Raw genomic sequence first — 27,365 nt, 5'->3', positions numbered from 1 at the left:
GTCCTCGATTTTTAATGAACGAGGTTTAAAGTAGTTGTTATTTAACACAATAAAATGGATAATCACTGAAAACAAAACTTATGGTTTCTAAAACGAATAAAAACTGACAGACATACTATTGCCGAAGGCTTAGTGTTACTCTGGCAACGGTACTACTTTTTCTACTTGTACAAATCCATTTTCGCGGGCGCGCATGTATACACATCAGGGCCGAATTGTTATGTAAATGTGGAATTTGTAAATGACCTGTACCGACCTTGTGATACAGTGAGCCGCGTCAGCTTGGCATCGACAATGCTTTGACATGTAAATAATCTATCACTCAATCCTGAGTCACAAACAGAAAGTAACAACCATGGCGGTTTCCAAACCATTTTAGCACCGTTCAAATACGCCGTTGCGTTTAATTTGTGACACAGCTGGGATTAGTACATACGTCAACGAAGGTTTTTATTACTTTATTCGGCAGTCGACAACGTAAACAAACGGTATGGCAGTAGTCCCCATAACCGTTACGTCCATGCCACAACATTGCACGCAGTGTGTGAGAGGCGGGACTCAGGCTGTGCTTCTACCTCTACCCATTGACGTACCACAGACGTTCTTGCTCTACCTTGTCGAAGCACATACCTAATCAGTGGTACGCTGTACAATTACTAAAATATATAAAGACTGTGATTGTTTAAGGGTACTTTGCTCCACCCCAAGGTCTTGATTTAGGTAGTTTCCATGGAAACTGATTTCCGGTCAGAGCTACTTTATGGTGCGACTGCAGCCAGTGTAACCATGGTCTATCACGCACACCATAGAATTACAGCTGCAGTCACCCTCAATGAAGATAGGACTGTAGAACACGACGACGTAGATATACAAACTTGATATACCTGAAGTATTCGTGATCTTCTGTGATACATGTGAGGGGTAGCGATGAGAAATGAATAGTTTACGTGTCGGGCAGCATATCCTGTATGTGTGTATGTGTGTGTTTGTATATATATATATATATATATATATATATATATATATATATATATATATATATATATATATATATATATATATATATATATATATATATATATATATATATTTATATATATATGCAGTGTAGAGGCAATCAGATGTAGTGACAGTAGTGTGATTTTTCTCATTAGATTTTACAATACATTTCCACGCCATACAACACTGGGGAACCTGTTAAATTACAAAAACGTTTCTAGTCATAAATATAATATATATATATATATATATATATATATATATATATATATATATATATATAACTCGAGGTATACAGATGTCCTCGTGGGAAATATGTATGAAACTTAAGTAACAGATTATTATTTTGTACTTGAAGTAATTTGTATCATTATTTATAACGCTCTGCTTCGCATCGAGCAATGTAATTTCCCACGAAGACATCTGTATACTCAGTCTGATATAATATATATATATATATATATATATATATATATATATATATATATATATATATATATATATATTCAGACGTCACATAAATTTCCCCATCATCTACCTGCACTTCTGCACAAATATTGCAGGGTACATGTAATGATGACAGCATCCAGTACTCAAAGAGTTCGCCGACAATGCGTTGTGAATGATGAATGATTGTTGAAATGCCATACTTGTCTGTATCGCGACATGCAACCAAACTGACTGAGTCGAAACACCATTCGAAGGAAATGGGAGGGCTCGCACGATCAGATAATCTTTGACCCCGCTTTGAAAGTTCGACTATTGTTATCATCCGGACGGCGTGACACTCAGGGCACTGCCTGCCTCTCTCTCTGTGTGAACTTTCAGCCAGTAGAGAAAGACTGATATACTGTCACAGTGCACCAGTGTAGTTCATGCTCTCACAGACAACATGGCTGCTGCATTATCAAACCGTTCAACAGGGTACCTAGTTGCTATACTGATTCATATAATTGCACTGTCATGTTATGCATATGGATATTATATTGATAGCTTTATCAATCAATATATGACTGAAACAGACACAGCGTGGAAAAGACGAATGTCTTGGGGTGGAAAGAAGAAATTTCTAACCTTCTGGAATTTGGTAAGTAGCGTAGGCCTCCGGGCTTTAATATGTACAGGATTAGACTTCGTGTACCCGGAAGGAGTGTGTGTACTTTTTTGGACGACGCGTGTTATGAGGCCTGCTAAAACATTATTTATCGAGATAATGCCAGACAACCCATGCAATGCGATAAATTTTATCATTTTATTGTGCGCGCGTAATAATGTATGCGATACATCAAAAGACAGACAAAACCATGCGTATAACAAGTACGATCTATCATTTGGGACTATTATTTAATCGTCAACGTAAAAGGGGTTCTTCAGCATGTAACTATCGCCATCTTGCCGAGGAAGTTATGTAACTTTGGATTATATGTATGGTCTGACACTGTCAGTTCTAACTGTGTCATGGCCACTGTCGTCCATGTAGTTTCAAGTTTGATTCGTTATTCTGATCATTAAACAGCCCATCCAACCAATGAAATCTTAAATACATGCATCATTAATGATACTACAGTATCGCAAGAACACTTTCACGGACGTTATTCTTGTGAATAAAGTTGTTCGAATGCAGCGATATTGTTTTTTCGTCCTTCATTCGTCAACCATGATATAAATCAGCGATAAAGTTTGACATCTTTGAGAAGTCAGTGATAGTTGTCCAATATTCTTGAGATATACCGAAGTTGTGACCAACAATGATATAACTGCTAACACAGAGATATTTGGACACTCATTTAAAAAAAAACAAACAAACAAAAAAAACCAAAAAAAACCCACACTTTTCAGGTATGCTGCTAGTGAATTCACTGTGAAGCGTTGAGTAAATGAATTTCTCGTTTTCCCGAGAAAACATATTTTCCTTTCCCCATAAGCGTGAACGTATAGATAGTGGCCATTTCCAATTTAAACTTTCGGTAAGGAATTCTTGGCAAATTATTTTTTCCGCAATCGCCAAATCTGCATGATGACCCTTGATTTTTACTCTCTATTGTTTCATTGAAAGTTTACTTAGGGGAAGTACAGCAAAAACTTTGAATCGTCAATGTCGATGGACTCAGAAAGGGACTAATTGTGTGAGTAAAGTAATTCTATTGATAAAATGCAGGAACATATCATTGCAAAATTGTCATTTTCTTGAAACTTCCGCGAAAGACTCCATACAAGAAGCAATTTCAAAAACAAAAAGTTTAAGATTTCAAGATAAAATTTTAAGATTATTTCTGTCTCTACAAGGAGCCCGCAGGGAAAATGTTGTCGACACTTTGTTGGTGCTACTGATAATCGTGCCTTTGTCCGTCGCCATTACTTCGTCAGCAACCAACTTATTTCTTCGTACAATCTAAAAGTTGTCCGTAAAGGATCGATTTAAAAGTTCACCCTGAAAGTAAATCGCAGTCTTGATCAGCTCCCTGTATCTATGATGGCAGAAATTTGTCGTGAGGCAATGAGAGATGCATAAAATAAAAGGGTAGTAGTATTTCAAAGAGTAAGAAGGGAAGTATTTTTTTCTCGTTATCCCACTGCTACCTAGAACATGAACAAGTATAAGGAAATTAAAATAGATGTTTTCTGCTGTGTAGTCATCTGCATCGAATAGAAAACGACTTTTTCTTGGTTCCTGTAAGGTGTGGTGTATAGATTTTCTCAGCTACAGGCACTTACAGTAATCTGAGTTTGGCTGAGGATTGAGGCAGTATGCACCTCGAAAGTGGCATATACTTGAACTTGTGCACAAATGTCCCAGATGAAACTTTCAACAACTCTCTCTCTCTCTCTCTCTCTCTCTCTCTCTCTCTCTCTCATTTATTTGGGGTCGATTACCAGTCTGTCTTCGAAAGAGAGAGAGAGAGAGAGAGAGAGAGAGAGAGAGAGAGAGAGAGAGAGAGAGAGAGAATTTGACATAAGTACAGAGAGAGAGGGGGGAGAGCGAGGGGGGAGCAGGGGGAAGAGATTGACATAAGTACTGAGAGTGAACCGTATAAATGCAGCAGTACTGGTACGTTAAAAGTTAAATAAGAAGAGAATTCTGGAAACGGCAACAACACTTCAAAACTTTGAACACTTTGTGTTTGAAATTTATTCACATGAATAATCACGTGACTTTACCTCCATCACTTTGTTCTTCATCGCTGGTTAGGTTAAACACACGTTTCAAACTTTTGTGGATTGGAGGGGGAGGAGAGGGTCACATTTTAGAAAGGAGCATCAGGGGGGTCACATTTTACACGATGGGTTACCCGGAATTTCCTCCGGCCCATCTCCTCATAATAACTGAAGGCTCCCTATTTTAAGTGTAGTTGTAAATACTATTGTCACATCTCTCCTTGAATCCACAAGGAAGGTGAAAGAGGGTCGTGATCGGACAAACAAAACTTGAAGATATGAACTGTAAATGCTCACGTGTTTCATTATATATTGCAGTTATGTGTAAATTGAACCTTTGCCACATGTTTGCAACTTCATTGAAAGTATTATGATCAACATAATGAACATAATTCATCACAGATTAACTGTATAGGTCATTAAGTATTCAAATATGTAATTAGCTGAAAAAAAATATTAATTTCTTTGACTGCTGTCATTGTATCACCACTTTATATAGCAAGTGTAATTGCCTTTGGTCAAGTCCTTCAAACTATATATTCAAACTTTGAAAGCTCATTAGATATGCAAACTATAAATTAGCTGACATGAAAACTTAAATGCGAAATGACTTCCAATATTGATATAACCTGGTATAATCATCAATGTACATAGCATGTTATGCCAATTTTGATCAAATAAATCCAAGTATATATCCCTAATTAGGAAAGTTCATTAAATACACAAATTAGGAATTGGCTGAAGCAAAAATGCTTAATGCCTTTCAATAAGTTAGCCTACATAATAGTATCTTTAATGTACATAGCAAATTTCATCAATTTTGGTCATGTAAATTCAAATATATATCCCTTATTTCAAAAATTCATTAAATATGCAAATTAGGAGCTGGATGAAGTAAAAATACTTAATGACTTTCAATAATGTCGTATCATAGTATCTTTAATGTACATAGCAAGTTTCGTCAACGTTGCTATTGTCAATACAGATAAATATCCCTGATTATGAAAGTTCATTAAATATGCAATAAGGAATTGGCTAAACTTCAAATGCTTAATGACTTTCAATAATGTTCTATTATAGTATCTTTAATGTACATAGCCAGTTTCATCAACTTTGGTCACATCAATTCAGATAAATATGGAAGACCGGGTCACGACATGCGACATGCGAGTTTTTTTTAAACTGCGACCTGGGAGTTATTAAAGGGATATAGTCGTCGGAACTGCGCTCAAAGGTCGTATGGGACCCATACGACCCATGGCAACAATGTATCCAAGGCACAATGGTGATTGATGACAGTTAAAACATGTCTGTCATAATCTATCATCGTATAATTTAAATGTTGCAGCTATGATGATGAGGTGCATCTTGATATCGTTTACGAAATACATTGTTTGTAAACAAGAAACTCGCACAGGCGCAGTTCCGACGACTATATCCCTTTAAACTGCGACATGCGAGTTCTTAAACTGCGACATGCGAGTTCTTAAACTGCGACATGCGAGTTGCAAAACTAATATGGCGCTTGCATACATGTCATTTCGTTCTCCTCCTAACGATGGATTACAGAGGTAAGACGAGCTTATTTCTGCATACTTCTACAATGAATACACCGTGGGAGAAATAGCGGTCACGTTAGGACTCAGACATGTATGGAAGACCGGTCACGACCTGCGACATACGACCTGCGTCTTTAAACTCTGATCTGCGACCTAACCCTAACCCTAACCCTACCCTAACCCTAACCCCTAACGCTAACTAACCTTGCTGCGAAAACGAGCCCTGCCACTCCTTGACGTGTTGTGCTGGGAGTGGGGAGCCACTCCAATGACCAAGCTACCCGAGTGGCAGAGGCTACGGATTCGCAGCAATAACTAACCCTAAGTTATGCCGTTACAATTTTTCCCTCCCTTGGCCTAACCTCCAGGGTTGAGAGCGAAGTAAGGCTTTTTACCAGAGAAAACCTAACCTCTAACCCTAACCCTAACCCCTACCCTAACCCTAACCCTAACCCCTAACCCTAACCCTAACCGCAGATCGCAGTTTTAAAAACTCGCATGTCGCATGTCGTGACCGGTCTTCCATAGATAAATACCCCTAATTAGGAAAGATCATAAAATATGCAAATTAGGAATTGGCTGATGAAAAAATGCTGATATATCTTGGTGTGATCAACATTTGTAGCGAATCTCATCAAATTTTGTGCAGTCGTTGTCAATATATATCAGTTTTTTCTAAAATCATTAATTATGCAAATGAGCAAAAAGTAAGCAAGCCACACCCACCAAAAACTAATCAGTTCTTGCCATTTGCAAACTGAATCTATGTACCAGATTTGATTCTGATCTGATGAGCCGTTTTTGAGATATTGAGTACACAGACAGACAGACAGACACACAGACAGACAGACAGACAGACATCGCTGCGACATATGCCCACGTGTGTCAACACGTGAGCAAAAAATATGAACCAGGAGAGATTTTAAGTCAACAGTAATGATTCGTTGCCGTTCACTGAGGCAGTTCCTCGCTCGATCCACGGGTTGCGGGGCTACGTGTTCAGCTACGAAAGTAGTGATGTTTCGGACAAACTTTTGAGTATTGATTCAGCGTTTTCTCCTGGAGGGGATACTCCCATAGAAAGGTGTAAGGGTATTTGCCCCTCGAATGGATCACTCTTTCACTCCCCCCCCAAACCTAAACGTTGGTCAATTTCTCATCTCACAAACTACAAAATATTTAACATGGATCGAGAGCGTAAAAATATCACATACATGATACAATATAGAATAACAGTAAAATTTCCGAAAATTTGTCAAATTCCAGACAATAGGTCATTTATATTGAATATGTAAGTAAAGCACTACCACCCCGTATGAAAGAATTGGAAGTACCAACCCAGGCTTGTCCACCCCGGTCGCTTGTGGTTCAAATCGATATGCGATACGCAACGCCTTTGTGTGGTATGTGATGATGATGCCGTGAGAAGCCCTACATGTATTTACGGTGTCAAAGGTCAGGTTGTCACATGACTAATTCTGAGCTGTCGTCTCGATAACGCCTGTCAGTTCCGCGGCCTCAGTGCAGTGCGGCGTCTATGAACGCTTAAAAAAACTTCATATCACTGGCTTGTCAACACCTTTGACCCACAAACCCAGAGCTGAAATTCTTGTGGCCATGAAGTCGAAAACGGCGTTGGTCGCGTTCAATTTCTTCTCGTTTACAGTTTATGTTTATTCGTATGCGTATAGAGCTATCCATGTGAACCACAAGCTGGCGAGTGCAAGACAATTTGGCGGAGCCTGGCAGTTTCTGACGTTTTGGAATTTGGTAAGTTTGCGTCCATGAGGAAGCTTATGACTTAGTTGCAGAGTTTACCAAGGACAATGTCTCCTCACTGGTATAGTGCACACCAATAGAGAGAACAAAATGTCTACAGATTTGCATGGATCCAGTCCGCTGCCATGGTTCGTTGATTATTCCATTTACAATATCGTGCGAGCGTGAACGTGATGGGGGCTATTGAGATAGCCTACACGTTTACGATGTTCAGCTCCACCGTACAGGCTGTGCTCAGAGCAAGAAGAGGGAATGCGTACTCTGCTTCGGGTGGTTCTTTATGCTCTAACAACGCCAGTGAGTTGTCATGTATCATATACGCTCGTATACAGAGTATCGCTCGACACACGTTATCATGGGCAGCCGACGCACGTTACTTTGGCTTCTTAAAGTTTCCCGTTGAGAAACTTTCCCATCTACTTGTTACGAAATATTATCCCCACGCCCCTTCCCCACCCGCAGACAGGGGGGAGAAATTACTTGCCCGTTCGCAAAAAAAAAGGAAAAAATCGCTAACGAATAGCTTTGTTGGATGCCCCCAATATCTCTTCCGCGGAGACATTTGTTGTTCATATCTGACATTTCAGCCCATTGTTCTCCCTTTGAAAGTCGTGTTCGGTTATCACTTTGTTTTGAGATACGCTGATAAAGCTGGACATAGTCCCGTATAATTTGTACTGATCATAAGTGTGCCGTACATTAGACTTGCCCCAAGTTTGTGGGCATAAAAATATCAACGCAGACTAAATTGAAGGATTTAAAACTTCAGTAGACTATTTACGAAATTTAAGCAATATACTCTGGTAGGCTGTGGCATAGATCGTTGGGTGAACGCGATGGCTTTGCCAGCCAAGCTATACTATCACAGTCCCTCTATCCATCGATAGAGGGACTGCGTGTCTATACAGCCAACAACGCCAAAGAACAGCCAAACGACTGGAGGTCAGTCTAGGCGTATATGTCTGTACATGAAATATGGTCTCAAAGTCTCCGTTCAATGCCTTCCCCTGATAACACGAATCTCAATAAGATTACGCCGCCAGCTTTCTTGTAGTCGGCTACGTGCGTGTGTTCCACCATAAACAGTAGAGGAACACACGTAGAGAAACACACGTCTATATATATCGCATATTTTGTTATATCTCGACTGGTGTTCGCAAATGGCCCGAGTGGAAACAGTCTGTGACTTCGATTATGGCCATAGCCATATACTACTGTCGAGGGTATAATGGTATGGCCTCTTCAAGTGGAGTAGCTGCATGGGGTGATTGTTTTACTTTGGTAGTATTTAGCTTCTCCGACCTTTAGAACAAGGGGCACTTGGTCAGAATTTTTCTCATGTAACTGACACTAGCAGGTAAAAATCTTTATTAAATGACCGAAGGTTACTTGGTCGGTTTCCGTCTCACATAATGCCATCATTTTATCACAAGCTGACTGCAGATCAAACCCTACCGATTAGAGCCGAGACTTGAAAAGCCGCAGTTCTCTAGAACGTATCTGCTTTGTACCTTGCCATGCATGCTTCACTTTCATTTAACAAGCAGGCCATACGATAATAATTTTAGGGTGGCCTTACTATTGGTGCCGGTGACGCATGCGCAACTAGAATCGTCGCAGACTATAAAAAACTCGTAGTTTGACTAGACAGTAGGGTGGGGGTCTTCCACCCTCTACTGTCTATGGTTTGACCAAATAATTGTGACGTTTGACTTGCTTTAGTGGCTTTTTACGTACACCTTAACATATTCATGAATGCAAATCATGTGACCCACCTTGAGGATGCAACACTCAGGAGAAATTTAACGAAGAACTATTTACTCAGAGTCGAAGGTAGACACAGAGGTATGTCAGTCATATACGAGGTATAATATTGCTATGAGGTAATCCCTATATCCATCCGCACTGTCACGTGACTGTCAAAATAAAAAATTCCGCAAATGGATGCAGATTTCCTGAAATTTGTTCATTTACAAAATACACTGACGTTGTCCTTGTATTATACGCTGGATTTTCCACAGAGCTATTCTGGAGTTAGATACCATGCACTCATTTCCGAAGTTTTCAAATCACAAAAATGATCGGTTGAGCTTCATGAAGTTTACATCACAGTTTTTCAGCATGAAAGCAGAAGGCGTCAGTTTTACAAATCGTCTTGAAAGAACTGATGCGGGCGTGTCGTGGGTGTTTTTGCGTTGAACAGTGAACAGAATTTATTATAGGGATTGCGGTTTCATCACTTGCGCGATATTTTAACTCCCCGAAGCATTCAAACAACTTTGTGTAATTGCAGCAGTATTGTTCGCCCAGATTGTCGCCGCGGTCCTTATGTCTGGTTGCCGTGGTTACTTCTCGCGTTATTACCGGCATATTAACCGAAAATAAAAAAAGCAGAAAATCAACCAGAAAACCAAGAGAAAACTAGTAGACCGACATTCACAATTATATTTCAAACTTACCAACCCATCCCACCCGGAATGGATCAAGTATTTTGCGTAAGTTATGATAGCGTGCTCTCCATAGATTTTTGAACATTTCAGTTAGGCTGAAGTATCAAATATCAACAAATATTTTTACCATTAAAATCCATTCCTTCAGATTAAAATAATCGGATTTAGTTTGGCACCATACGAACTACTTTTCGTTAGTTTCTGTTTTCTTTTCGTAGTGGACAAATAATTACGACACGACGATGCAACACTCAACTACATCCAGCCTTCCATTGGCACATGCAATTTAGACCCCTGATAATTGTCACATCACAGACGACACATAAGTTATAGCACAGAACAAGCAACTTTAATGTGGAAACGTCATCACATCTAAATTTGAATTTTAATCAGATTGGGTTTTGGTTGTTCTATGCGACAGAACGAAGATCGTTGTTCGCAAATCGTCGACAGTTCGTTTTACGTACTCAACCGTACCAAAAATGACAATTTTAAATTAGTGAAAACTTCGGCGTGTGTGTCGACAAAATTGCGATGAATATAATATATAACTAATACGATTGTACTTCAGAGTCATCGCAATATTCTAAGTGGAGATGTAACCGACGGTACAATCATGGCAACAGGTGTTTGCCAGCACGCTATATGCTAACACTGCGACCGTAACGGATCGCACACATGAACCAAAGAGAGCGTGCCCTCTGCGCATGAACACTGCTCATAAATGTTTGTCAATTGGCACGAGTAAAGGAAAAACAGCTACGCACGTTTCCATGAACATCGCCTTCAGCAGCTGGCTAGTCGGCCAGGAGCTATTTTTGATTTTTCGATTTTTAATGAAGTGCGTACGACGCAGAAAAATAGCGAATTTTGCAAAAGTGTCGACGATGTTTACAAAAGCTCCTGCATTTGACATGGGATAGTCACGTGCATTTGTTTTGATTTTTAAAAATCGTGAATTACACGGAAACCATTACTTTTTTGAACTAGCGACACATCTCAATGATAGGCCTTACGTTAAGGCGTATTCTCAGAGAATTTTGAAAATTCGACAGAAAAATGACCGATTTGGTATCTATCTACCTTAAAAGACAGCGATAAAAATGGTATCCGTCGAATTACCCGAACACATTTGCTAATTTGGCACAAATGTTTCCTCTAGGAGGCCATGTACTGTATATCCCGAACCCTAACACCCTACGTTACCGGTTATTAATGCGAAAGACCACAATGACAGTGTTCCATTATCTTCTTTCTCCCCGTCCATGTCAATGCATTTCTGATAGACCGATATCACAGGTGCAGCCAAGAACGAACAATGCACTTTTAAAGGGGTAATTACTATGATAAGATATATTGTACATGGCAAGTAATGTGAACTGACTAATTTTAAGTCAAGAGGGTAATTAATTAGCTGTTCATAATTTGCTCTCCCACTGAAAATTTTTCGACTTACCCTGCCGCACTCAAACGTCATTTTTACCTGCTCCCCACATATTTTTGCCTGTTTCCCCTCCCCACTGTAAATGTTTGAAGCTCCCCTGCCCTGTGGCGAAAACAAACTTGCCGGTTTCCCCTGCCCTGGAAAAAAATTCCCTCGAAATTTTGCCATTCCATTTCCCCTGCAGACATGAAGCTACCCTACCCTGTGATGAAAAAAAAACCTGTCGATTTTCCCCTGCCCTGAGAAAAAAATTCCCCTGAAAAGTAACATTCTTCTGCAGAAACATACTGCAGTGGCCTTCTCTTTGGTTCCCCCTTGGAGTACATCGAGTGAGATGTTGGGTCAATCGATAGGCTAAGTAGTCTGGGTAACCTTTAAAAGGTGTAAGTACTTGCCCTGTGCCCCCATCCCCGGAAACACCATGTCTGAAATTCCCCTGTTCCCTATTTAAAAGTAGCTTCCCCGCTCCTCGTTTTTCGCCAAGCCCTGTCCTCAGGACAATAGACCAATATCTGCCCTGCCTGACAAAAAAACTAAAATTTGCTCCCCTGCCACCTAAAAATATGTCCCCTGCCCTAGTAAAATTAAAATTTCCCCTGCTCTCAAAAATGCTTCCGGAATAGCTTTTTCAATGAATAGCTCCGTTGGCTGCACCTGATATCACACTGGCAATTAGAACTGCATAGAAACACGACACGACCATGAGTCTAGTGTCAAATGGCACAAATACCTGTAAAGTTGTCCCCGTGTAAACTTTTTCATGGCTGAAAGTTTTTGTTTAGCTGACACGTTACATAAGAATATTATAACAAAGGTATATGGTCCTCGAGGTCAACTGGACACGTGGTGTACACCAATCTCTCTCTCCCTCTCGGACTGATTTCGACTTGATATGATTCGGTAGTGATATCGTCAGTCACGTGCTGCTCGACGAGTTTCCTGTTCGTGTTTCATTGAGATCAAGATGTCTCGCACGACCCTTGCCAGGTTTATGAAAGTTTACCACCTGTTGCTGCTGATTCTCTACGTCTATGCTCTCTACTACGACCTCGTAGTGCTTCGCGGCCGCTTGATAAAGATTGCACCGATAACCTTTGGTGGTAACTTGAAATATTTAACCTTTTGGGATCTGGTAAGTGCGATACTTATAGTCGTCCGTATTCGTCAGTCGTATGCTTGAGGTACTTTAACCGTATAGACGGTCTATCTATGCTACTCAACTCGTCTACTCAACTTTGCTATAGTTATTGCCGTCGTTGGCAATAATCCGCGGTGACAATAATGTATGTACGTTATAAACTGCTCACTCTGTCAAGTCGCCACTTTTTTACCATTTTGAGTAGAAGGGGATATTTTCCAATTTTCATCCGCCTCGACTTGCAACGCTGACTCTAATCCTATAGACTTTGCCCCTTGACGTAACTGTCCGTGCACTGCTGTCTCCATATCATGTATTCTCGTTACCACCATTGTTATGGCATGTTGGACAACGTCAAAGGTCGCTTAGTCCCCTTTTGTCTATGTTTCAATAAATAACAGGAACTGAATTAATTTTGCCATCCTCTCCTTTGAATGTATCGTGTAATTAGTACCGTCAGTATTGCGGAGATCTATATTATATATATTATATATATATATATATATATATATATATATATATATATATATATATATATATATATATATATATATATATATATATATATATATATATATATATATATATATATATATATATATATATATATATATATATATATGAAATTGCAGTGCTCGATGTCCCAAACAGCGTTATAAATAATACCAAATTACTTCAAGTATATCTGGCAATCTTCTGATCGACTAACGTTTCTCTTTGGACATTTAATATCTCGTTTATATAGTAAAAACCTACCTTATAACATGGTCTTCGACCGTGTTTAAGTTCGATAGATGATTTGATTTGTTTAGTGGCGGCAATTTTAAACTAATTGCAACTCAGAACGTTTTTATTAGCAACGTATATTGTCAGCATTCAGTGTACCTCTTCTGATAGGCAAATATTGCATCTTTTGATTATGTTAGAGCAACCCGATGCTCTGGCAATAATCGACGACGGACACATTAAATTCTAAGTCCAGATACATTTTGTTAATTCGAATGGGTCATACGTGCTGGCTTCTGTGGAGACCGTATCATCTTCGTAAACGACATCTCCAGCTTGACAGTTACTTTCCACGGACAGTGTAGACTAGTTCCCGGCATACAGTTTACCGATCTCTATGCTAGTTCCCGTGATTCTAATATGTGATTTAATTAAAGGGACCATATTCTCACAATGCAACAACTCACTTCACTTGCGGTTCCGTTAAAATGTTGTGTAGTATAGATTCCTTTGGAAGTGTTGATCCAAGAATCACAGGGAAAATTTTGCCCATGTTGTTTTTCGAGTGTCCCCCGAGGAGTGCCTACTTTGTCCTGTCAGTTATCACAGTACAGACCAGAACATTTTTTGCGCTTCACGACGCTCTGCCAAAGTCATTGCTCTAGCTTGATGCGGTCAGTGCAAAGATGCCAGGCGGCGAACTTGTTAAAAAAAGTGTTGGCGTCAAGAATTTCGTCCGTTAACAAACCGGCGTACAGGTCCCGTCGCTAGCTGGCAGTGAGTTTCAACCAAATACAGCCACTCGAATGCACTAGAGTAGCGCACAACAACCATCACACAGCCCCTGGGAGGGGCAACATTATTGTAGCTATATGCGCTGTAATTCAGTCATTCGACTCAATATAACCTCACGCGGTCTGCTCTTTTCCTGGCATACTGATCAGTTCTGTCAGCTGTTATCTAAAAGTGGAATATATGAGATACCCTTAAATATCCTTGTTAAATACAAAGTATGGCCGGCTCGGGTCATGACGGATTGTCTCTATACGAAAATAGATAACATACAAATTAGCATATTTCCCGAACCAGATCTTTCGCCATTTCCATCCACATCCGAGAATGACATTTTATAAACGACGCGACAGTCTTGGAACTTTACACGTCGCGGTGTTTTTTCTCGATTTGTATTCTCTTTACCATGACAACTACCTGTATAACGCCAAAATCTTGCCCCAAAGATACGGTGGCAGATATACGATCATCACGGTCTGGAATTTGGTAAGTTCGTTTAATTTATTTGCTCGTCCGGGGTCATTGACTGTGTGTCCGAAACTTTGAACTGATTCACCTTCTAATTGCACCGTAAATAGGTTCTTCCGCGCGCATGTAACGAATAGGACTATATCAAAACGTTTCAGGTGAAAGGGTAAACTATTTTTATTTTGGTTGCTGTTGTTTTTCTCAAGTTTTACGCGCCAAATTTGACCCGTGTCGGCCGCAAATAGAAATGTCGGCCGTTCGAAGACACCATGAAACGGCTTGCAACAAAGTTTTTTTCCTTGTTCGCTTTTCTTGTTTACCTACATGTCCTTAGAATTGCCAGTTATATTTTTCAAAATATTGACGAAACATGCTGAAAAAAGTGTACAAGAAAACATCTGTCCAGCCTTGCCTTCAGCCAGAATAGATGAGTTTAAAAAACGGTGACATAATTTCTGTGAGCCAGAAGTTATGCCAGCGGCTGTTCTTGTCGGCGTAGGCCTATAGCTCAGCAAGGCTGTATATACTTTAGACAATATCATGATATAATACATCACAAAAGTGTTTCAGATGAAGTTATTTCATGTTTACATATTTTCCTTGGCACAACAAAACGACCTCCAAACAAGAGCGATTTTGACCCCTTAAAGTGTCACTGCGCTATAATAATATTAACCAGCTGCAGTTTAATCTATGTAAATACCCCGTATTTTGCTTGCAAACTTGGACAGTTCGTTAACGAAGGTGTTGCTACCAGCATATACTTCCCCAGCATATATGTAAACGATAGTGTGATGACGTGTGCATTTGAAACCAATTTGTGACGTCACATTACTAAGCTTATATTTAATCGTAATTGTGAGCAAAAGCAAAAAACTGCGCTCGGACAAATATTCTTTTAAATGACGATTGTAATTTCTCGAAAGGACTGATTTTATGATTTGCGCATGCACACCATCTTGGTTGGTAACCCCCTCCGGCCTATAAATGTTTGCCAATATAATTCGTAGCCGGAGCATAAGGCTTACATGACAGCCGTTGCCAAATGGTCAGGTCGATCTCTTCAAATCCCGATTTAGGTCTATTCCATTAGGCCCGTATGTACGCCACAAGCAACTTGTGTAGCTTACGTAATTAGCCTACCGAGTTTCCTTTCCACGATAAACATTTTATGTCGAGAGTTGTAGATTTGATATTAAATGAAAAATTCCAACCGGAAGTTGTGCATAATGTGAAATTTGCAACAGGCCGCAATATTGCAATATTTTGCTTCACATTAAATTCCTTTGATATTTTTTGTATCGTCAAACGACGTTTGCCAACCGACCGTGATGTAAATCGGAGGCAACGTTTCCACAACAAAATATTTATATAAAATAAAATGACGATAGCTTCAACCATAGACCCTCGAGAAAAACTCGAGGGTCTATGCTTCAACTGCATGTATTTTCACCGATGAACATGATAAAGTGAATACAACCATAGACCCTCGAGGGTCTATGAAGTATGATACAACCATCGACCTCTCATTTTTTTGTTGAAAAAGATAAATTTATTTCCACTTAGTCACAAATAAAACAAATGTACATAACTGTGAATGCATTAAAATTACAATGCGTCTTGTCTGAAGACAAAAAAACCCCAAATAATTAGCTGTTTAATTGCAAAGATCATCATATGAATGCATTCAGGATGCATTCTTCTCCTTCAAGTCTTACAAGGCTTGAAAACTTTGTGGTAAAATCCTCAGTTTTGTTCATCATCTTATAAGTGTCTTATAAGTGAAATACCATCGACCTCTCGACATCGGCGACCACCCAAACCATAGACTTTAAGAACACGCCACCAACGATCAGTTTTATATTTTAACTTGTAACGGAAAAATCTCACAAATCGCTGCGTGAAACAATGGCGTCGCTTTTTCTTCGTCTGTGTGGCCACCTTGGGCTCTTTCTAATCTACGTGTATGGCGGTCATTTCAGTTCGGTTAATGTAATGCCAAATATGCCCGCAAAAGTGCGTGGAAAGGCAGCGTTTTTAACTGTGTGGAACATGGTAAGTGTTTTGAGTGCAACCGATTGTACCAGTGTAGGTCATTATTCAGTCGTGCTTCAGAAGTTCAGTTTAAAAATTAACCGTATACGCCTAACTCAGCAATGCAATGCAAAGGCTGTGAGTTTGGGCACCCAATTGCCCACTAGTGTCCAAGGGCCCGCTTTATTTGGTGCGATATTGTCAGTCAAATCGAGGTGCCCGACGGAAAGTTGAGTTGAAGGGCACTATCGACCTTGTACTTTTGAAGCGCGCCCGCTTTGTGATCGTGGGAATATATTGCAAACAAATATGGCCGCCCTTGCTTTACGATCAGCAGGGCATCTAACGATATTCTACATTTACTCGCACGCCGAATATTTCTGCGCATTCCATGTTGTTGACTTCAGAATCCCTACCTTCGGTGGTGGTTACAAATATCTAACAACATGGAACATGGTGAGTTTAAATTCTTGCCCCTAGTAACTCCGCAATTGCGTCTTTCTTACACACTTCGTTACTCACGCTCATCAGTGACAATGCAGTCTGCAACTCTGACATTGTGCGTACGGGTCATAGAAGCTGGCGCTATGGCTTTGCCGGCCTTTGTGCTCCATAAACTTTTCATATAGCTGTTATGGCGATGTTTTCTATTTAATTCATGCAATATATTTGTGTGATGTTGTGGGGATAAATTTTAATGTAGGCATGGGAAAAAATTCGAAAGTCGCGGTCGCATGAGATTGTTGGCTGGCTGGGCGTGCCGGTCTCTGCGGGTTGTTGGTAGTTACGCCTCCATTCACCCAGCACCGCCTGGAGGGCACAAGTTATAAGTTGATATATTCAAAATCTAAATCGTACCGGAACATTTGCAATCTTCACCGTAAAGCAGATGCATTTCATTATGATTTTACAAAGTTCCACTTCGGTAAAATTTGTAGGCGACTGTTTTCTTATGTAGCTCGCAATTTACAAATTGGTGATTTCGATGTTTGATGTGGCCGCCCGACTACTAAATGCTTCACTTTGGGTGCAATTGCTGACCTAGAAGTATCACACAGGTGGAGCGACTGTGCCTAACATGGAGAGCAAACTCCACTCATGGATTGTGTCTCTTCTCTATCTTGGACTCAAAATCCCTGCCGACTATTTCTGTTTTCGTCGGGTTAAAGATGTGCCACTCCGAGTAGCCACCTCTGATATCCTGCGGGTAGATTTGAATCAGTGAATGTAAACATAAAAATGGCAAATGCTGACCTGATGACCTATGCCATCGCAGAGAAGTAAAACATTTTGACATTTGAAATCAATGACCTTGGATGAAAATACTACCACCACCTTCAAAGACACCTCAAAGGGTATAGTACTAAGTACCCAACTTGAAGTTGAACTTACAATCCAGTGTTCCCAAATCCACAGCTCCAGAACACATCCTGTGTATGATTCACATGTCTTTCTAAGTTTCATTTTTTTTTTTTCAGAATTTTCAAACTTTCTACTTTGGACTCTGTTGTCTGATAGACTTGATTGAAGCATTTAGCAAGAGGAGAACTGTCCCTCGAAAATTATGCAGTTTTAGAGATTGGTTTCTGGCAGCTATTGCATTCCCGTTTGGATTGGTAAGTCTCTGTAGAAAAGAGTTTCCATGAACAAAGACAGACAGCAAGGTTAATACCGTCATGTCGACTGTCTAGTTAGTACTGTTATGATTGATAAATTTCACTTGGATTTTGATATCGAGAATACACAGCCCTTAATCCAACATGGCTTCTTGGAACCAGATAGTTCAGTTATTGCAATTATAGTTGTATATCATAGACAACAACTTGCTAAAAGGGCCAGCAGCTGGAACTTCTGATGAGTAGTTTTACCTTTTTGTTTTTTTATGTCAATCGCAAGTTCTTATTCTACTCCCCAAAGCTGTTAAGACAACCTCTATTTAGCCCGTCAATGTAGCATCTCTTCTGTGGAAAATACACTGTGATTGTTTATGTTTGAATTCTAGTCTGGACGGACCAGAATTCAGTCATCAACAATAATATTAAATTATTATTATTATTAAAAGTTCTTTAAAGCGCACTACACATACGTCTCAGCGAGCTGTACATGACTGAAGTAAAAAAAACAAACAAAAAAAACCAAAAAAAACATAACAACACAGTCTACATGTACAGACTATGTTAACTATCCAAATACTGTGTATCTCAACATACTTTGAGTTGTAGGACAAGAAACTGTAGTTAAAAACCAGATATGAACTGTAAATGCTCACGTTTCATTATATATTGCAGTTATGTGTAAAGTTGAACCTTTGCCACATGTTTGCAACTTCATTAAAAGTATTACGATCATAATGAACAATATTCACCACAGGTTAACTCTATAAGTCATTAAGTATTCAAATACGCAATTAGCTGAAATAGAAATAATTAATTTCTTTGACTGCCGTCACTGTATCACCTCTTTATATAGCAAGTGTAATTGCCTCTTGTCAAGTCCTTCAAACTAAATATTCCAAACTTTGAAAGCTCATTAGATATGCAAACTATAAATTAGCTGACATGAAAACTTAAGTGCGAAATGAGTTCAATATTGGTATAACCTGGTATAATCATCAATATACATAGCATGTTATGCCAACTTTGATCAAATAAATCCAAGTATATATCCCTAATTAGGAAAGCTCATTAAATACACAAATTAGGAATTGGCTGAAGCAAAAATGCTTAATGCCTTTCAATAATGTTAGCCTACATAATGGTATCTTTAATGTACATAGCAAGTTTCATCAATTTTGGTCATGTAAATTCAAATATATATCCCTAATTTCAAAAATTCATTAAATATGCAAATTAGGAGCTGCATGAAGTAAAAATGCTTAATGACTTTCAATAACGTCGTATCATAGTATCTTTAATGTACATAGCAAGTTTCGTCAACTTTGGTCTAGTCAATACAGATAAATATCCCTGATTATGAAAGTTCATTAAATATGCAAATAAGGAATTGGCTAAAGTTCAAATGCTTAATGACATTTAATAATGTTCTATCATAGTATCTTTAATGTACGTAGCAAGTTTCATCAATTTTGGTTATGTAAATTCAAATATATATCCTTAATTTCGAAAGGTCATTAAATATGCAAATTACGATTTGGATGAAGTAAAAATGCTTAATGACTTTCAATAATGTTAAATCATAGTACCTTCAATATGGATACCAAGTTTCGTCAATTTTGATTGAGTAAATTCAGATATATACCCCTAATTAGGAAATTTCATTAAATATGCAAATTAGTAATTATCTTTCACGTCACCCCTTAATAACTTTCACAGCTGATATATCTTGATGTGATCAACATTTGTAGCAAATCTCATCAAATTGTGTGCAGTCGTTCTCAATATATATCCGGTTTTTTTTCTAAAATCATTAATTATGCAAATGAGCAAAAAGTAAGCAAGCCACATCCACCAAAAACTAATCAGTTCTTGCCATTTGCAAACTGAATCTATGTACCAGATTTTATTCTGATCTGATGAGCCGTTTTTGAGATATTGAGCACACAGACAGACAGACAGACAGACAGACAGACAGACATCGCTGCGACATATGCTCACGTATGTGAACACGAAACTGTAGCTAAAAAAAACTAACAAAAAAACTTAGATTCTATGATGTGTTTAATATGGAAATTGAAATCTTACGTGAAAATTTCATTTGAGAAAAATGTACATCAGAGACTTGAGCAAGTGATAGTGTGTATGTAAACATAGATATTTCCAGGAATTTCAATGCTCATATGAAATAGCATATATGGTTTTAGTATGATACAATAATGACTTCTCTGAGGGTGCTATAGTTTCATAGAGACATAAAAATTTACACCCACTTAAGTGATTCAGGGTTCGCGCTAACGTTCACCACAGTCGCAAATTGCGAAAAAAATGTCCGATGTGGCGAAAAAAATTGCTATGCCTTCGCCACGTGTGGCGAAAGCTCGTGACCGGGTGCCATGTTGACCCTAGATGCTCTCGAAAGTCACGTCAGTCCTGCGATCCCAAAACGACGGTGTTCCCAAACGACCAAGAATTTCGACATGCGGGTGTTCATTGTGATCGATCCAAAATATGTACTGGATTATTTGTGTAGCCTACTATTCTAACAACTAGTCGTGTTTACAAATAAGTCTACGTTATTTTCCGCAATCAAAATTTTCCAGCACAAACTCTGCAAGCATCGTACGAAACATTTGACCACATACATGTACGTCGCATCAGAATGCAAGCATGAAGGGTAATTTGAGTTCACGCCGGCCAGCATAGCAGCCACAGCGTATTCCAAACAGCGTGCACCATCCTTAATCACGCCGGTTCTGTCACTTCAAACATATTAAAATAACCCTTAGCTCGGTCAGACTATCGAAATATTCAGTCATTTAAATATCTAGCCTTTGAACAAAATAATTCGTTGCTTTGTCGTACGTCAACCGATGATCGACGGCAAGACATGAATTCCTGACCATGCAACTGACAGACTAAAATGATGGCGTTGGACTTTGCCCAGAGCTTAAATGAGCATGCGTGAAAAAGTTTCAAGATGATGATTAAGTATAATGATACCGCAACACAAACCAAAAAGTGTAGGATTTCTTTAGAAAATGGAGCTCATCGCACCATGTGTTCTTGTTGACTTTTCAGGTTGTGGTGATAATGTTCTGGGCGATATATGCCGTAGACAGAGAGTTGGTTTTTCCAGCAAGATTGGATGACATCTTCCCGTCTTGGCTGAATCATGTCATGGTAAGATTTCTGATTATTGTGTCAGTATTCAGTCAATTTTCGATGTGCCTGTGATAAATAGACCATGTTCCGAACCGCGTGAGACATTCGGAGATATCGCGAGAATATGTGGTTCGCAGTGGACGCGTTCTCGCAACACAGGACAAACTGCGTCCTGTAATTACGTTAAACACTGCATAAAATATATGAAGTTGCAACCTTTGCTCAGTTCTGCACTTTTTCTAGTTCCATACAAAGTTTGACTTGTATTACTAAGCTGGAAACCTGTTTCTACGGGCATGTATTAAAGTCTCGCGAGATCTCGCAATCAGCGAAAATCGTCTATGCAACTTTGAAAGAAGTTTCCTAACTGCAGATAGCTCACATGGCTTTGCTATGGTGAAAATGTATTTTAAAAGTTAATATGTAGTGAATAATCGCAATATTTTTCTCTTCAATGGTTTGTCAAGACATAATTCATTGATAACTGGTAACAATCTTTCATCTTGTTCAGTGATATTTCTATCTTGTCTGTATTCTGACATTTGAAGAAACAATCAGCTATACGTAGTTATGTGAATCATATCAATAAAGTGGATCAAATTATAGTGACAGAAACAAGTATTTTGTAACTGATGCTTTATGTTCAATAAGACATGAGAAGCTAAAGATGGACAATGATACATTGTACGTAGTGCATGAATCCTCAAAGTTATGGCATTTAGATATCGATAAGGTGTATTTTTAACAGGCACGTCGTCATCATTATAACACAACTTCACATCTGAAAGAGCGTCATTTGAAGGAAGGAGCTTTTTCTTGAAATTCATTTCTTAACATCATTTGTGAAACTCCATTTTCTCACAGCATACAACAGTGTTGCCGTTTCTACTGCTTGAGTTTTACTTTGTGCGGCACAGATATCCATCCAGAAAAAATGGAATCTTTGGAACCCTGTTTGTGGGATTAAGCTATCTCTTTTGGTGAGTAGAATTGTGTGTGATATGAAGTCTGATTTTATATCAGGTTTGCTCAGTTTTGTTCTTTTGGCACTCTCTCATTGAATATCCTATTAGATTGATAACACATCCAGGCACACCCATCACAAAGGAAAATACTCTGATTGCATAATATTTTGTTTGTGGATGACTGAAGATTAGTGGATTCACCTTAGATTGCGAACTATAACATTTTCTTAAGGGTCTCTAATAAAATCATGGTGTGAGTCGACACCCTAGGTTACTCAAAATTCAAACAATTTCTTTGTGTCCACCAGTCTTCAGTCTTGCCCTTGTTTGTACTGGATAATGTGGTTGTTTTCATTCCTAATGGCTCTTCTTGTAGGCAGTTTGCACCTTACAGTTGAAAAACTTCAATTTTTTGCTCAAATTCCTGTCCAGTGGAATAAAGTAGCTTTTTCGATAAAATTCATAGTACTCACAGCTTCAAGGCTTCCTTACATCCCTTCAACATTTGGACATCAGCCTTGCTGGCCCTGACATGCTACAAGGGATCGACAAAACCATTATAACAATGGTCATGTCAATGTTCGTCAAACATTACATTCTTGATTTCCATTCCCATTAGTCCAGAAAAAAATCGATGGTCACTAGAGAAACAAACCCAATATTTACTGATACATGAAATTCAAAACTGTTTACATCCTCATTTTAACTCATTGGAGGAAAATTAATTTTCGATTTTCGCAAACATAAGTTGTTTCAAAAATTTATTTACCCCATGAACTTCAAAATGAACCTCCACAAGTAACACAGCAAACAAGTATTGAAAAAGTTTGAGAGTGCAAGTATCTGTTTCCAAGGTGCATGCTGCCTTAACCCTTTGCACCCTGACCCCCTGGTGACCTATGACATCATATGGACATTTTTTTCAGAGCAGGGTTCAAAGGGTTAATATCAAGTGTGAACTAGGTACAAAATACCAAGGTCACAGGCAAAGACTTGTTACAGTATATATATTTTGTCTTTATGAACAAGAAGAATTACAAAGATTTTATCTGATTTCAAAACTATCACCTAAAGTTTTCATATTTTAAATTTTCATGTCAACAATAGTATGGCATACTGTGTGCAATACGTTGTTTGCAAGGGTAACGCTTTATAATTTAACATGCTTAACCCTTTGACTTTGAGTGCTGTAAGTTTTCCCACCAAAATTTCAATGCAACATTTTACCAATTTCAATGAATTTTCGTGAAATTGTTTTGATAATTTTGGACCAAATGAACATCACATTTCATTGGCTACAGTTTTTTCTCAAAATTTTGGCCAAAAAAATTGAAAAAAATTGACTAGGGTATTTATAAAGGTGACCAAAATTGACTTTGGGGCTCAGAGGGTTAAAATGTACCGGTGCTTGTTTTCTGCAACAAATATAATGAAAATCTTCTCACTAGCTGCAGTTTGCAGCTATTGTTCCTTTCATCTTTGATAAAGTTTCTTATCTTTGCTTTCAATTGTAGGCTTCTCTACCTTGGTTTTGTGATGGACATCTGGGTGTATGGATTTTTAAAAGTTCTCTCAGGCGCCTACTTTGTGTTGTTTTTCGTCGGCAATGCATTGTTGCTGCTTGTTTTCTACCTTGCTGGTGAGAAGTTGAACGCTGTCTGCTGGGGTAAGTTTCAGTCAATCAAAAATTTGTGTACTGATCTTTCTCCGTTTCTCTGGAAAGCAACAAAAACAAACTAAATAATTTGTGTATATTCAGATATAGGCTCTGCAGTTTTGGTGAATTAGTGTGGGGTGGGAGTATAGTTTGGTTATTGGAGCATATTAGAAATCACAGTTGTATATGGCATAACGATACTATATTCTGTCTGTGGACATGATCTTGTATGACCTTTCAAGGTGTATGAACATGAAACAGTGTAATAGGTCATGTCCTTATCAGTTACTGGACTTTTGCCTTTGACCTTGTTAGCCAATGTTTGACCTTTGTAAACCAGCATGTGGGGAGGGGGTTTCCAAGGCTGTGTGTGGATGTTGGCTTCCCTTGGGTCTACCATCGTTAGCCTTGACCTTTGAGCATCCCCCTCCATGACATTCCAGTGATATCTTTTCAGACTCCTGACCTGTTAGGTCATTTCTGATATTATCTGCACCGATACGGTCATTGTCATGACGTTATGAATCAGTTCATTGATAATGTACCAACCAGTCAATTTTTCAATTGTTATTTAATTTTCCATTTATAACATTTCAGGTTCACCGGGAGTAGATCTTGATATTGAAATGGAAAAAGTGGATTAGAAGTGCTACACAGAACAAAGTATTCATTCCAAATGACAGTGTTAATTTCACAAACAATGGTACCAGGTCTTTCAAAAAAACCCCAAAACTCTCAGAAACACATTTGGAGCAAAAACAGACTTGTTATGCTTTTTCGGAAATTTTAAACAATTTTACCATTATCTGATACTGTTATCTGAAAGAGCTTTGGTCTTGTGAACTATTTGTTGAGTCTAGACAAGAATAGCATTTTTTTTAGCAGAGTCGAAGAAGAAATTGGATCAAGATCCTTTTCGTGGTAAGAACAGCTGATGTCAGAGTGAACTTTATTATGCTACAGTGAAATATGTCTGCTTAGGACACCTTTAAAATGGCTGAAGTGTTCATAAGAAACGGTGTCCATTGTAAATGGGAGGTTCTGCCCAACTGGTGACTTTCAGCTTGACGTTTCTTTCCTGACTGTAAAGATGATGGTAAGGACAGGCCTGACTGTATTTTGACATTACTTTTAAAGAGACATTGCCATTTTGTAACATTTTTTGAACATTTTATTTTAATACCAACTTCAGTATTACCATGCAATTATGTGTGGATTGTGAGAAATCAATATGACAATGGCAGTGGTTTCGAAACTACTAAGTGAATTTTACTTTAATTTCCAAAGATAGACCTTTTGCCAGTGGCACTCATGCAAGCTGAACTAGGGAGTTCCAATGTGCGCAAAAAGAAGTAAGTGTACATGTAGCACAGTGTAGTAGCACACCTTGCTTCATATTGAACTCCCTAGATTACTATTAGAACGATAACAGCCTCAGCACATCTGCTCAAATTTGAGAAGAGTTCATGAAGTGTCTGTCCCTTTTGTCATGACCAGAAACCATCCCTTTCATTTTTGATTTTTCGCTTTCCCTGCAAGTTTGCAGGGTCATATATTGGCCCTTAAATATCAAATGTAGACTTGCAAAAATGTTAGAATAAGACATTTCCTCTTTAAATTCAGATATCATCAGGTACGTGTTAACAAACTGACAACTCTGCCTCCAACAAATAAAGTGTACTAATGTTGAAAAATTTCATAATTTAATTTTGCAAAAACTACAAAGAGGCCAAGCATCTATCAGATACATTTTGTAATGCCATCTGTATTTATGTTTCTCTGCTTTTCTTTTCATATTTTGAACACAGAAAATGTATCAACATGGTTTTCTTCAATTTACGGGTTTCTGTACAAATTTTTAACAAACGGATTGGAATATTAGTGAAATCTAATAGCCAAATTTTTTTAACGAATAACTTTGTCGAATCATGTAAGTTAAGTATCTTAAAGACCGCTTTTTTCAGAACTATGCAGTTATCGTAACAGAATTAAGATAGTAATTATGTGACAGCTGACTTTGTGGAAGCAATAATCAGGAAAAAAATTTGTGACAAGAAAATAGATTTTGAAATTAAAAGCTGGATTCAGAAACTTCAAATAGATGCCATGCAATTGCCGTGCAATACAGGCATTTTATTTTGGAAGGTCAGAAATACAAGACTTTTTTATACTCACATTTATATTATAAAGTGATCAATCTTGTACCCTGCTTAACTTCGATTCTATTTTTTGTTTCATTATTGTTTCTGATTTTGTTGGTGTAAAAGTCAAGCCAAACTTTATGCCAAAATGATTCATCAACAGCAGACAAATCAAAATGGTTTTATGATTATGTTTTTGATACACTTAGTAAGACTTACCATAATATGTACCAACATTCCTAACAAGAGCAGAAATATTTTTGGTTTAAAAATTTTTGGTAGCTTTTAAATGAAATTTGCACTTGGATTCTGTTTCAATTGTTATTAGCTTATATTTTTTATTTCACACTTTAATTTTGATGTAATTCCTTGTGATTACCTTTTTATTTGCAACTGGCAGGGACTTCAGATATTCCAGTTGATCATTAGCATATCACAGCCTGATTGGCTGCCAAGGGTATCCAGTCAGGACTGAATTATCCAATCAGAAACTGTCAGTAGCTGTTACTAACAAAAGATTCATGATTGACAACCAAGAATACCTTGATGCAAACAAATGCAAATTCAATTCCAATTTTTTAGCCAGGCTTTCATGTTTGATGTACTGCTTTTCTACAAACATTTTTTAACTGAAATATATTAACCTTCAAAATTGTACCTGAAATATTTTAGAAGTGGATTTTTCAAAGGTATTTTGTGGGACACTTTATGAAAGCTAATTCCAAAATTGTAGAATAAGTATATTGTGATAGTTTTTTGTAGGTCAGATATGATAAACTGCTAGAGCTTTTGATTCAGTAGGTTTTCAGTCTTAAAAATAGCGTGCTGACCAGAAATATAGAAACTGCAAATTCTTCTGTATTTGTAAAAGCTATATATTAGTGCACTGCACCGCTTGAAAGTCATCATGGGTTTGAACACATCACTGTTGTTGCCAGTGTGAGAGCATGTCATGTCCATGGCAAACATAGTACTCAACATTTTATTTTAATACCAGTCTTGTATTTTACTGATTAAACAAATCCTGAATTGTAGTGAATTTTACTGGATAACTTTTATTATTGTGCAATACTTATATCAGCTCATCATATATGTCTTATGTCAGGAGAGATTCATAAAACTGTATTTCCAAAACAAGACAAAACCTTGAAGCACTAGATATTTTCTCAATATTTGTGATGTGTTCAAACATGTGTTCCAACTGCTATGTAATTCTCTGTAGAGTGTAAATGAAATCCTAGATTATCTATGAATAAAGTATGATCTATTTGTGATGAAA

The 27,365-nt window shown here is 38.2% G+C and overlaps 1 protein-coding gene and 1 long non-coding RNA gene across 7 annotated transcripts in view; both read left to right on the top strand.

The window, feature by feature from the left end:
- The window catches only part of LOC139115917 (uncharacterized), a 214,437-nt gene that overhangs the window by 75,148 nt on the left and 111,924 nt on the right, over nt 1-27,365 (top strand). The window lies entirely within an intron of this gene.
- On the top strand, nt 1,635-27,365 carry LOC139115910 (androgen-induced gene 1 protein-like). 6 transcript variants are annotated; one of them, XM_070678333.1, is made up of 6 exons: nt 1,635-2,086; nt 18,024-18,161; nt 21,240-21,341; nt 22,188-22,303; nt 23,803-23,954; nt 24,543-27,365. In XM_070678333.1, exons 1-6 carry the CDS (start codon nt 1,892-1,894, stop codon nt 24,587-24,589), a joined length of 750 nt encoding a protein of 249 aa, XP_070534434.1. In that variant the 5' UTR covers nt 1,635-1,891; the 3' UTR covers nt 24,590-27,365. The 6 variants fall into 6 exon arrangements, with proteins under 6 accessions (XP_070534434.1, XP_070534437.1, XP_070534435.1 ...); XM_070678336.1 differs by lacking the exon at nt 1,635-2,086 and adding an exon at nt 7,178-7,484; XM_070678334.1 differs by lacking the exon at nt 1,635-2,086 and adding an exon at nt 12,237-12,519.

This window comes from Ptychodera flava, chromosome 17 (genome assembly GCF_041260155.1).
Source record: "Ptychodera flava strain L36383 chromosome 17, AS_Pfla_20210202, whole genome shotgun sequence".
NCBI lineage: Eukaryota > Metazoa > Hemichordata > Enteropneusta > Ptychoderidae > Ptychodera > Ptychodera flava.
This window is presented reverse-complemented; position numbering and strand designations above follow the sequence as displayed.

Excerpts from the sequence above, each read along its gene's own strand:
- LOC139115910 (XM_070678333.1), top strand. The coding sequence starts at position 1,892 with ATGGCTGCTGCATTATCAAACCGTTCAACAGGGTACCTAGTTGCTATA. Across the intron at positions 22,304-23,802 it reads GGATTAAGCTATCTCTTTTG|GCTTCTCTACCTTGGTTTTG; the intron begins GTGAGTAGAATT and ends TTTCAATTGTAG. Across the intron at positions 23,955-24,542 it reads GTTGAACGCTGTCTGCTGGG|GTTCACCGGGAGTAGATCTT; the intron begins GTAAGTTTCAGT and ends ATAACATTTCAG.